The sequence below is a fragment of the Aythya marila genome (genome assembly GCF_965140915.1).
Source record: "Aythya marila genome assembly, chromosome: 2".
In the NCBI taxonomy this organism is placed as follows: domain Eukaryota; kingdom Metazoa; phylum Chordata; class Aves; order Anseriformes; family Anatidae; genus Aythya; species Aythya marila.
In genome coordinates this window covers 76,593,817-76,606,689 of record NC_139043.1, presented here as the reverse complement: position 1 = coordinate 76,606,689, position 12,873 = coordinate 76,593,817, and the positions used below count along the sequence as shown (strand labels likewise).

Sequence of the window (12,873 nt, the reverse complement as noted above, 5' to 3'; positions counted from 1 at the left end):
GGGAAGAGTAATTTAATTTATTAACAATTAAAATATAGTGGGATGGTGAGAAAAAAAATAAAAATAGCTAAAACACCTTCCCCCACCACCTAGGATCAATTCACAGAGTCACAGAATGGTCGAGGTTGGAAGGGACCTCTGGAGATCATCTAGTCGAACACCGCTGCCAAGCAGGATCACCTAGAGCACATTGCACAGGATGGCATGCAGGAGGGGTTTTGAGTATCTCCAGAGAAGGAGACTCCACAACCTCCCTGGGCAACCTGCTCCAGTGCTCTGTCACCCTCACAGTAAAGAAATGCTCCCTTATATTCAGCCAGAACTTCCTGTGCTTCAGTTTGTGCCCATTGCTTCTCCTCCGGTCTCTGGGCACAACCGAAAAGAGAGCAACTTCATCCTCTTGACACCCTCTCCTCAGGTATTTATATACATTAATGAGGTCTCCCCTCAGTCTTCTCTTTTCCAGGCTAAACAGGCCCAGTTCCCTCAGCCTGTCCTTGTACTCCATTCCCCTAGTCATCTAGTAGCCCTTCTCTGGACCCACACTAGTAGTTCTATGTCCCTCTTGTACTGGGGAGCCCAGAACTGGACACAATACTCCAGCTGTGGCCTCACCGGGGCTGAGTAGAGGAGGAGGATCACCTCCCTTGACCTGTTGGCAACACTCTTCCTCCCTTCCTTCCCTACTCCTCTCTAGCATGCTCAGCTGTGGAAATATCTCAGAAAACTTCTAACATAGCAACCTAGTTTGTATTTTAAATCATGCTGACTTCCTTTGGCAAATGTGTGCAAAAAGACTTCTTGTGAGGTAATCTAGACATAAAAAAAATAATCCACATTCTTTGGGTATCATTTAGGTGGGGGTGAGAATAGGCCATAACTGATTTCAGTTAAAAAATATCCAAATATATTCACAACATTGCTAATTAATTCATAGATAGTGCTGAGTTGCTTCAGTTCATTGCCTTTTCTGGTTGAATTTCTGACCCCAAAATCCAAGAGAAGTTTAGCTGTTCAAGAATTGCCTACAGTCCATGAAGATCCTCCTTTATGACACAGCATATTGTTGGCAGAGAAGAGAGCAAACTGCATGCTGACACTAAATTTTCTGTGGATATGCTTCTGTTATTCATTTCTCCCAGTTGCACTATTAGTTTACTAGGAAGCAGCAGCTGTTATAACACTATTTTTTCACCACTCTACAGAATTAGACAAATAAAGGAAAACATCAATACTTTGCAAACTGTAATGAGATCTCATTCTATATCAGATCTACTTGAACTATTTGTAATGACCTCCAAGTTTTCTATAGGGTTGCAGCTTATCAATTCTCCTCAGCAACCATATTATATGTCATTTGAGCCTCTGGAAACGCAGATATATATTATAATGAGGCAAAGACAGAAATTTCCCAAAGACTTCCCTGAGTTCTGGAATGCCTTCCTTGAAAGAAAACATCACTTTCTAAACAGGATTCAGCATTCTGTCTTTCAGCAAAACAGGAAGCTGGAAAAAAAAGTTAATGTTTACTCAGTTTTTATAACCATACTAAAATTGCTGTGTCAGCCCTGAAATAGTGCCTAAAACCAGGTGAGAGCAATAATTTTAACTTCTAGTTACTACAGTGACACACAATATAAGATCCTACTGATAAGCCGTACATTTTTAGGAAGCCAGCAATGATAGTGGCTCTCCTTCCCCTGTTAAACATGAGTAGGCATAAACTTTTTTTTTTTTTTTTTTTTTTTTTGCTTTTTTGGGGGTGTGTGTGTGGAGAGGGGTGGGGAGCTGTCGGGGGAAAGCAGATAGAACTTATGGAATTTTACATTTCTCAAATAGTCTTCATTTTGCATCCAGATCAACAGTTCTGCTGGACCTTTAGTGATAAGTTTGTTCCTAAATATTCGCTGCTTCAGGATTATCTTTACAGCTCACCTTGGTGCACAGATAACTTCTGTTTAACCAGCCAAAAATAATCTAGATTGCTCATGGCAAAAATCAATTTCAAAGTTTGATGAATTGTGACAAAGCCTTTTTACAACTTTATTCTGCTGATTTGTTATAAAGAAGTATTCCTCCCCTCTTTTCATGTTGTTCAGAAAAACTGAAATAGAGGGAACTGTTACTGATATGTAGGTAAAATTATATATAAACTCTTATGTATTCTAATAAAAACACATGGATCTAACAAGACATGGCTGCTCTGTATTTCTGCTTTTCCCAGTAACTCTTATTCATGGTATGGCCACGGTAAATGCACTTCAGTTCCATTAGTCATAAGTGACTGAGCATCTTCCAAGTTTATAGTCAAGAAGACTACCTGACAAAAAAAAAAAAAAAAAAAAAAAAAAAAAAGTGATATCACTATATATTATACTTTTTTCTCATAAGGAAAGTGAGATATACCAAAAATATACATCACAAAATATGGTAAAGAGCAGTCAGCCATCAACAATTCTAGCTGTTGGACTGCCTGAAATTACACAAGCATTTTTCAGATCTAGATTGTGTTAGTAAAATGTATCCTGACACCTTGAAAATTGCTTACAAATATTTAGAACAGTTTTTATGTATATCTTATATATTATTGTTATGATTTTGGCTGGGAAAGAGTTAATTTTATTTGTATAGGCTCGCACAATGTTGCATTTTGGATTTTTGATGAAAATAATGGCGATAACACACTGATGTTTTAGCTGTTGCAGATCAGCATTTGCACAGAGCCAAGGATTTTTCAGCTTCTCATGCTGCCCTGCCAGCAAGGAGGCTGAGGGTGCACAAGGAGCTAGGAAGGGACACAGCCAGGACAGCTGGCCCAGGCTGGCCAAATAGATGTCCCACACCATGTGATGTCATGATGAGCTATAAAAGCTGGGTTAAAAATGAAAAGGGGGAGCAGAGGTGGGGAGCAGTGTAATATTGGGATGATGGCATTTGTGTTCCCAAGTGACCATTATTCATGATGAGCCCTGCTTCCTTGGACAGAACATGGCTGAACACCTGCCTGCTGATGGGAAGTAGTGAATGAATTCCTTGTTTTGCTTTGTTTGTGTGCAGCTTTTGCTTTACCTAGTAAGTTGTCTTTATCTCAACCCACGAGTTCTCACAATTTTACCTTTTTGATTCTCTCGCCATCCCACATGGAAAGAGTGAGTGAGCAACTGTGTAGCACTTAGCTGCCTTCCTGGTTAAAACACAATAATTATTTAATTATTATTTTTACCTATTGTTATATAGAGCTTTACAAAAGGGTTTTATTTTTTATTTTATTTTATTTTTTTTTCCTAATCCATAAACAGTGTATTTGCTCACAGTGCTCTTGATCTCATATAGCTTATGTTCTCCTGATTGTAATCACAGGATCTGGGTAATACATTTTCATGCAAAATAAAAGTTTGCTGAAAAAAAGTAGTCATGGTTTAATGAAAATGATTTGCCAAGTAATAGGATAATTTTGATCAAGGGAGAAAAAAATAAAACAGCATGTATTATTGCAAAAATTAACTATTAAAAAAAATCTTTTAAAATAGCATGAGAAAAAAAAATTGTTTCAGCCTGATGTCAGATATTTGGAGGTTGTCTTCTAATCAGAAAATGAGGCTAATTTATTAAGCCAAATTTAAAAATCATAGTAGTACTTTTCACACTGTTTCAGCTGAGGTCGTTATTACCGAAAAACAATCTTTAAAACTGTTTGGTTGCAGAAAGAAAATGAAAACTGTGATGGGTTTCAAAGACATGTGCCCTTTCCTGTGCATTTGATGATGTTTAAATGAAGCATAGAGCTTAAGTGATAACAATTTTAGTTTTAGTCATAAGGAAGATGTGACTTTATTTGATTGTTTGCCTGGGGAATATAACACTGGATTTGTCCAGTGGATACTGTTTGTTTCTTTATTGAATCCAGTACAGAAACCACTGTGAATGATTTCTAAGAAATGTGTCTTAGAATTCTCTGATTCCTTGTTTGGTACCCATTTAGGTACATCTGTTATTCAAGTGACAGCCACAGATGCAGACGATGCCAACTATGGAAACAGTGCCAAAGTGGTGTACAGCATCCTCCAGGGACAGCCATATTTTTCAGTGGATCCAGAAACGGGTGAGCAATGTGTCTGTTCTGCTTTCTGCAATGACAAAGAGAGGATGCAAGGACTAAGACATTTTTCACTTATATTCAAATATTACAACAGGCGTATGGCATTGCATAACTTGGCATGAAGCAGATAAAGTTTTTTACAAATGGAAATTGTAATCAGTAAAAATATACCTTTTCTGTTAAAAGAATAGTATTGCAGAACTGCTTTGCTTGGTATGAAAAAGACTTCTGTAAGACAGCTGTGCACTATAAGGGTTTAGAAAGTGTGTAGAATATTGGAAAGGATCTAAAGAGTCATGTAGTAAAAGTTAATTGTGCACTAGTTTCTGGGAGTTTAATCTGTTAAAAATAAATAAATAAATAAATAAAATAAAAATTGACAATTCCAGACGAGAAGGAAAAGAATAATAATCCCCAAAAGTAAATGAATTATCTGTAAATTTTTGTTACAGATCACTATACTCTGACCCCAACAATTATTAGAATTGAATAATAATAATAATAATAATAATAACAATAATGTATTAAAGCTTTAGAGCATGGATATAATCCCTTTTTACTGTTATACAGAAAATCATATAAGAGTCAGACATAAAGAAGAAAAACTTGTGTGAACATTGTGAATCCAAAACTATGGCCCAATAAAATTCTAAATCAACAAACAAACAAACAAAATCCACCAAAACAAAACAACAAAAACAACAGTTACCTAATGCTAGTGCACATAGCACTTACAAGGCATTGCATTAGAGTGTTTCTGCATGTTATCAAAGCTATTCAGTTTGAGAATACAGAATTTAAGTGCAATTATGTCAAGAGCCCCTGAAGTTCCTAATCCAATGAGTATGCTCAGATGATAGTTAATTTACTTTTGAAATGCATTGGAATTTCTTTTGATATACATCGAGATTTCTTTTTGTAATACAGTATAATACCTACAGCATAATACCTACAGGATAATAAGAGTCATATGGCTAGAGTTTTAAAAGAAACGTAACGCTTTTGCCTTGAATTAAACTTTATTTATTTTTCTCCACCTTTTTTTTAACTTTACCAGGCACAAGCAGGGAAAAAAGGACAAGTATAGGTCACTAACCAAGGGCAGTAGGTGGCAAAGCAGGGGATACTTGGGAGCTCATCTTTGATTCTGGAATGATCTTTAATTTTTATCCAATTTGCTTTTTTATGTTACATTACCAGGCCAAGTTATGGTAATCACAACCCAGTATCCCTAGATCAGAGATAAATACTATGATACAAGACTAGAGAAGTTTTGTGTGTGTGTGTGTGTTTGTGTTTGTTTCTCTCTCTAAGAGTAGGAGTTTTGCAGATTATTTACTTATTTATTTTAACATAATCATAAACATAGGACAATCTTCATATCAAGCCAAGCTTGTAAAAGTGTCCTTTGTATTTAAATTCTCTTGCTTCATCAGATAAAGTTCTCATCACTTCAACCTTGCAAAACCACTTCCTTTTTAAATACAGAAAATCCTCATTTATTTTTGAAAAGAAAACATGCACGTGTCTACTTTAATGGAAAGATCTTTTGTGCTTTGTATCCCTAAAACACATGTTCCTGGGAGTCCCTATGCTTTTTGTGTGCTGTATGAGTCTGAGACAACTAAAATATATTTTATGAAATTCTTGAGATCAGACACACAGAAAATACTTTCCAGCAGTAGTTTTACAGTCTTGTCCAATTCTTTATTAGCTATAGCCCTCAATGACTATCATCACCCCCACTGGGCGTTAAAATCTGTGGATCTATTACAGTCTGAAATAATGAATCCAGGACATGACAGAGTTCAACTTCATAGTGTAGTATCAACACCTCACCAGGGATGGAGATTTCACATTGCATTAAAATAATAGCTGGGATAGTGGTTGAAAAAAAAATTGTTCATTCAACAAACATTAATATTTTTGTCATTGGACCTAATTACGTTGATTTAGCACATTAAAAACAGTGAATAGTATCTCTGTTATATTTCTATTTTTCTTAAAATCACCTTAAATCAGTCAGAGATTGAAAAGTGTACTGAAGTATACTTTGTTTTGCTTCTTTTGGATTACCATCTGCACAGGATCTTACATAAATCCATTTAAAAACGGAGAGACTAACTCATGTCATGTTTTTTCTCCTTCCCCTCTGCCTCCTTTTTCTTATTTCTCCAAGGCATAATCAAGACTGCTCTACCGGATATGAGCAGAGAAAACAGGGAACAGTATCAAGTGGTCATCCAGGCCAAAGACATGGGAGGCCAGATGGGAGGACTATCAGGGACCACCACTGTGAACATCACACTGACTGATGTCAATGACAACCCACCTCGATTCCCTCAGAGTATGGAGCATCTAAGAGTTCTGTTACTCTCCAAAGAAACTCTCTACAATCAGCTGTTTCACCGTTGCCATCTGGGATCTCTCTTTTTCCTCTCTGTCTTTTTCTTTTTTCTTCTTTTTCTCTCTCTCTTTATTTATTTATTTATTTACTTTTGTACAAATACTGGCCCACTGTTGTGTCTGTTTATGCTGCAGCACTGGTAAGGCAAATAGGAATCTTTGCCTACATTTTTTTTAATGTTGAAGTATTTCTTGCAAAGAAAAATTTTCTTCCCCTTTTTACTCTGTTCATAAGTACATTAACTGTAATAATACCTTAGGCTACCTAGAGGGTTTTAAAGCTATCAGAGAAAATTAATCACAAAATCTAGTGTTCAGTTTTTGGAGACACTTGTAGTTTCATATATTTAGGCAAATATGTCACCACATTTTCTAATGTACCACCTTGCACAGGCAGAGTTGTTCAGGTGGCATGCTCTGGTATTTGTAATCTACATTCAGTTCTTGTTGATGACTACTTTTGATAATCTAGTCTGTATTTGACACAATTAAGATTTTTAAAAATATCTCTGTAGAATAAATTTGGCAAACAAAAGAAAGCAGCATGATATAGAAAGCTTCATAATATACTACATATCCTTTCATCCAGGGCCACTGGTTTAAATACAATCCTATGTTGTTATAATCAGTGTCTGATAACTGCTTGACAGGCTGCAGATATAAGAAATTTACAGCCTCAGTTCAGAAACTGTTGGAAAAATGTCCATGTATATAAAATTTGAATTGCTTGTTGGCACTGAATAGAGATCTGACTGGCTCTTTACCATTTCACCAAAGACTGAACAAACAAAGCTGATTTAAAAAACACTTTCCTTGACTTGCAGGAACTTGAAAAGCACTTCAGTGCCATAGCAATAAGTACAGTCAAAATAGTATAAACAGGTCAACATCAGCCTAGAACAGATTTTTTTAAATGTTAGAAAACTATGACAGATGGGTTAGAGAGGATTCTTGAAGCTGCATATCACTTTTTACCTCTATTTGTCATAACATATTCATCTTTTAAGAAAAGAGGGGAAGGAAAGTATGGGCTTCATAAGGAATTTGAATTCATATTCAGAGTTTACTTGCAGAAAATCACCTTCACATGGTAAATTCACACCACAATTTTTAACTTAAATTTCTGCTTACTTCAGGAGATTACTCCTGTATCCTCTAGCATCATACAGCCCACAATATTTTGGCAAATAGGAATTCTTGAACCTAAACTAGAATGCAGTGTAGCATATTTTAAGTTTTGTTGCTGAATTAAATAAAATAAAATAAAATAAAATAAAAATATAAAATGATGTACAGAGCTACAAAATAAGTTATCAGTCTCTTTAGCTTTTATTCCTTATGAGATTTTTCTTCCAAGATTGGCTGAAACTTGAAATCTATGGGAATTCTGATAATTATGGGAATTCTGGAACATAATTATAGAGAAATTCACACAATTTGATGCTTCATAGAATATTCAATGTATTTTCTACATAGAATATCACTGAAAGACATAGGTTGGCAATAGATGTCTTGCTGTATTATCTATTCAGTGGTGTAATTTTCATTTTGCTGATTACCCTTCCTACTCATTTGCTTTCTTCTCAGAAGGGTGGTTTCAACATTTCCAGTGAAATCTAATATATATATATTTAATATACATCTAGAGGTTTTGATATCATCTCAGATAGTTATGAACAGGGTCATACCTTCAAATGATTATGTAGTTCTGAAATTTGCTTCTTCCAAAACCAATTATTTTTCCTTTTTTTTTTTTTTTTTTTTTTTTTTCCTTTTTCTTACATAAGGCACCAATAAGCAAAAATGTGGCCCAAAGCAGAGGATGAATAGCAAGTGGAGGCAACAGGAGATAATGACAAGGCACTGAAGAACTGAAGACTGATTTCTTATAGTAGATAGAATAATGAAAAATGGCAGAGTGCACTGTGAAATACAGGTTGTTTGGACTGCAGTAAGAAGGAACTAATCTGTTTTGTTTAGTTTCCCGAGAGGTGCACAGATCCTGTACATTTCAAAATCAAACATCACCATAATGAAAATCTTACATATTTGGAATTCAGTTATACTCTATACTAAACTAGCCATCTCACATGCCAAAAATGTGTAGCACTCACACAGCATCACAAAAATAAGGAATGCTTTCAGAAGCAAAAACACTCAAGGGAGTTATTTATTCTGGAAGAATACATAAGTAACATGATTAAATCTGTTCTTACAGTATTCCTGGCTCACCAGCCAAACCTCAAATTCGAGTTAGCCTTCAAACTTATGTTTAGCTGCCAGGAATGTTAATTTTCATCCCTTTTTCTGTTTGTTTTAAGGGAATAACATGCATTTTATTTTGTATGGATCGCAGCCAAGGAGTCTACTGCTGAGCTTTCACTTACAGCATCAACTTTGTAACAACAAATATAATTTAGCATCAAGCATTAGCTTCCATTTTGTTACACATCTATATAAATATAGGATATTTCTAGTGACACTCTTTTGTACCTAGTCTGTACATTTGGAGATGGAGAGTCATACAACACTCAGATGTCTTCTGTAGTCTTTGTGCTTAAAATAAACATTCAGGACCATTTTAAAGCACATGTTAATATAGGAAATAGGCTAACTGCAGGAAATATGCTTGCCTGTACTGTCTTATAGGTCAATACAACTTATGCAGGTTTTTACTGTGAACTTCAAATACAAATTGTGTGTTTTGACCACAGCTAATTTTGTTATATCAAGACTTTTATGCTATTTTTCTAAAGCTTTTTGTTTACATGAGAACATAGCTCAATTCTTTCCTCCCCCTCTCCTCCCCGCCCAACATTATGTTCTCGAATGTTGCATGTAAAATGCTGAAAATATCAGATTTTTGTTCACATACTTGCCAACAAATTACTGAAAATAGTGATCTAGAAACATCTGTATCTTACCAGTGGTGAAAGGTCTTCATTGTCTATTTCTAACTGGTCAAGCAAATCATCTGATTAATATTTTTTTCTTTATAATTAGATTTTATTGCAAATATTGTCAGAAAATACATATAAATTCACTTTTCATACACACAGACAAAATTAAAATATCTAAGTAATCAGAATTCTCTCTAGCAAAACCTGATTATAAAAACATTAAATGAAGTCAACCATAGAAAGTGCACAAAAACTATCTGCAGAGTAAATTAAAGAAAATCTGAGAGTATCTGCATTTCAATTAACTATAACAATTAACATGAACATGTATCCAAATGCTCTTTTCGATGACTCTTTAGTATGTATTATCAATAATGGCTGAATTAATTACTTTTAGATAGTACACCTAAAATGAATATATTAAAAACAAACAACAACAAAAAACTATTCTATTTTAGTCTCCTGCTACAATCCATGATGTTTTTAACAACTCTTATAACCCAAGGGGGGGAAAAAAAAAAAGAAAAGAAAAGAAAAAAAAAAAAAAAAACACAGAAAACTTCTACTGCTTGTAATTATAACATCTGGGAACATTTATGGAGGACTGAGAAAAAAAATATATATATAATGTTAGATAATCAATGTTCAAATTGCTGTCATATTACTGAGCTTCTCTGTTCTTTATAGTTGGGAAAAAAATTGTTGAAAGCATTAACATACAGTACTAAATAGCTTTGAAGAATCACTTGAATCTGACAGTTTATCAATCAACTCCAAACCCTGTTTTGAAGTCGAGTATGATGACTAATAGAATTTTTCTTCAAGTACTTCAAACTTCAAGTTGCTTAAAAAAATCCTGGTGAAATTTAAATGTTTATTATTCAGTAGAACAAAGTTTCTCAAAATAATAAAAGTTGATTTCATTCTTCCAGGCACCTACCAGTTCAACTCTCCTGAGTCTGCACCACCTGGGACTCCTCTTGGCAGAATTAAAGCCAATGACCCCGATCTGGGTGAAAATGCAGAGACTGAGTATAGCATCTCCAATGGGGAGGGATCAGACATGTTTGATATCGTCACTGACAAGGACACTCAGGAAGGGATTATAACTGTCAAAAAGGTTTATTTTTTCTCCCTCTCTGTTATATACATTTAGCTCTCCAGGTGTTATGGTTATTTTTCTTTTTCCAGGGGAAGGGAGGGTTGATCCCACAAGGGGTCAAGTCTGCCAAAGAGTTGTTGCATTAGTTTTGTTCTTCTCTTTCTTCAGCAGATATCTGTTATTTTCAAGTCTCAAGGGAAATTTACTGGCATGTCACTTCACATAAAGCAATATTTCAGTGGTGGCTGTCTGTTCAATACATATACTCTCACACACAGTACTTTTGAATTAGGGCTGTGAGAACCTGGAGGGGTTCATTTCACTGTGGGGTTTGTCAGCTGAGTGTTGCAGTAATGCTCACAAGGGTTGGGTGCTCACCTGAAATTTGATGAACTTACACCTCCAAACTGTCACTCCGTAATCTGTCTGACAGTCAGGTACATTCAGTACCTTAAATCTGTCTTGGTTTAAGTCCAACCTTGATGAAACTTAAGTTGTTACATGTTATGTCAGTGAGGTCTAAAGAGCAATGAAATGAGGAAAAATACACTCTGACAGATTTATTAGTTGCTTTTATGGTTCAGACAGTTAAACTATGAACACCATTTTCAGTTCTGTTCTTACTGAATTTAGCAGTAACAATAAATTGATATATGCAAATATAATACAGATCTATATACATGTGTATTTCTGTGTGTACGTGTGTATGTGTGCATATATCAATGTATATATATCTATACATATACACATTCATATATGGTTCTGTATAACATAAAGGTCACATAGATTGGAAATCGGACATCACAGTTTTTCTTTTCTTTCTGGAATACCGAAAAGCATCTGGGTTGCTTCTGATTCAGAATACGCAAAGATAGATGGTAATGGGGGACGGGAGGAGAGATGAAAGTGGAAATAGAACTTTAAGTGGAAATAGAGCCTTTAAGTGTTAAGTAAGATAACTGTTTTTGTTCCTGCTGTTAAGTATGAGAAAAATAAGGTCATTAGCAACTCCTACGTGTGGAAGCAATCCATCCTCTTTGTTTCTTTATATATATATATTTTTTTTAATTATTATTATTTTTTTTCTATATATAGAGTCCTGCTGGTTTTCTAGGAAGCTGAAGAATTGGTAGGCAAAGGAATCATAGTTGTCTTGTTGTCCTATAAAACTCACAGTTTTGCTTATACATAGTACAAAACATGTTATACTCCATCTTCTTCAAGATGCATTACAGTTTAGAGCTTTATCTCTGAAAAATTCTTACTCTTTTAATTTAGCATAATAAGGCTGACACACTTCCTGTAAATTGACACAATTTTCTTTATTATTATTATTATTTGCTCCCCAGCAGCTGGATTTTGAAAACAAAATGTTATACACCTTAAGAGTGGAAGCAACCAACACACATCTGGATCCTCATTTTCTTCAGCTGGGGCCATTCAAAGATACAGCTCTAGTCAAAATTTCTGTGGAAGACATAGATGAACCTCCAGTATTCAGCAGACCCTCATATTTAATAGAAGTAGATGAAGATGCAAAGGAAGGAAGCATTATTGGGCAGGTTGTAGCCCAAGATCCAGATATAACAAAGAATACAATAAAGTAAGCTATTAAACATTATAAAATGCTTTAAATCTGGGTTCAATCTTACACAAAGTGTGATGAGACTGCAATATAATAGGGAGGCATTTGTGTAATTAGGATTATAGGGCCCACCGAAAAATATCAGAGAAATATCTATGGGAGCTTGTGATGTCAAACAGTTAACAGTACAAGGTATGCTTTTACAGCTTATAGGTGCCATGTTAAAAGAAAGGTCAGTCATCATGTTCCAGTACTTTGTCAGAGTCCAAAATTTTCTTACCAGGCTCTTTTAATTATTCCACACCAATAACGGAGAGTGTAATATTTAATATCAGATTTATTTATTTGAAGACATTTGATGCTACACAGGATTTCTGATTTATCAGACTGCCAAAAAACATACTGAAAACATAAGTCTTGGTAATGTGTTCACTGTCACAATGCTGAGCTTCCCTGTTACTGGAAAGAAATATGTGGACTGAAGCCACCTTGAAACCAGTGCTCTTTTCAAAATTATTTTCCTAGTTCCTTCCCAGTGTTGGGCTGAGATGTATATTCCTACCACCACCCATCACCACCCTTGATGGTCTTGCTAAACTGGGGAGACATTTGCACTCTTAATGAACTCAGTGTGAGACATTTATTACTCCAGCTGATCCACTCAGTTCTTGATAGAGTCAGTTGATCCACTCAGCTGACACAGCTGACATCTAAAACAGATGCAACTCTCAAGTCCACTTTGTGTTGAGATAAAGTCAGCTTTTTTACAATGACTGTGTTC

At 35.1% G+C, this 12,873-nt stretch overlaps 1 protein-coding gene and 1 long non-coding RNA gene across 2 annotated transcripts in view; one reads left to right on the top strand and one right to left on the bottom strand.

The window, feature by feature from the left end:
- The window catches only part of CDH9 (cadherin 9), a gene marked incomplete at both ends in the record, with an annotated part of 77,900 nt that overhangs the window by 43,146 nt on the left and 21,881 nt on the right, over positions 1-12,873 (top strand). Inside the window, 4 exons of the mRNA XM_082754425.1 lie at positions 3,983-4,102; positions 6,279-6,446; positions 10,338-10,525; positions 11,857-12,110. Of these exons, the coding sequence (XP_082610551.1) occupies positions 3,983-4,102; positions 6,279-6,446; positions 10,338-10,525; positions 11,857-12,110 (730 nt within the window). The remainder of the gene's footprint in view (positions 1-3,982; positions 4,103-6,278; positions 6,447-10,337; positions 10,526-11,856; positions 12,111-12,873) is intronic.
- Positions 3,970-12,873, bottom strand: part of LOC309875258 — a 62,748-nt gene continuing 53,844 nt past the window's right edge. The window contains exon 4 of the long non-coding RNA XR_014317005.1: positions 3,970-4,127. This is a non-coding gene — a long non-coding RNA (uncharacterized lncRNA). The remainder of the gene's footprint in view (positions 4,128-12,873) is intronic.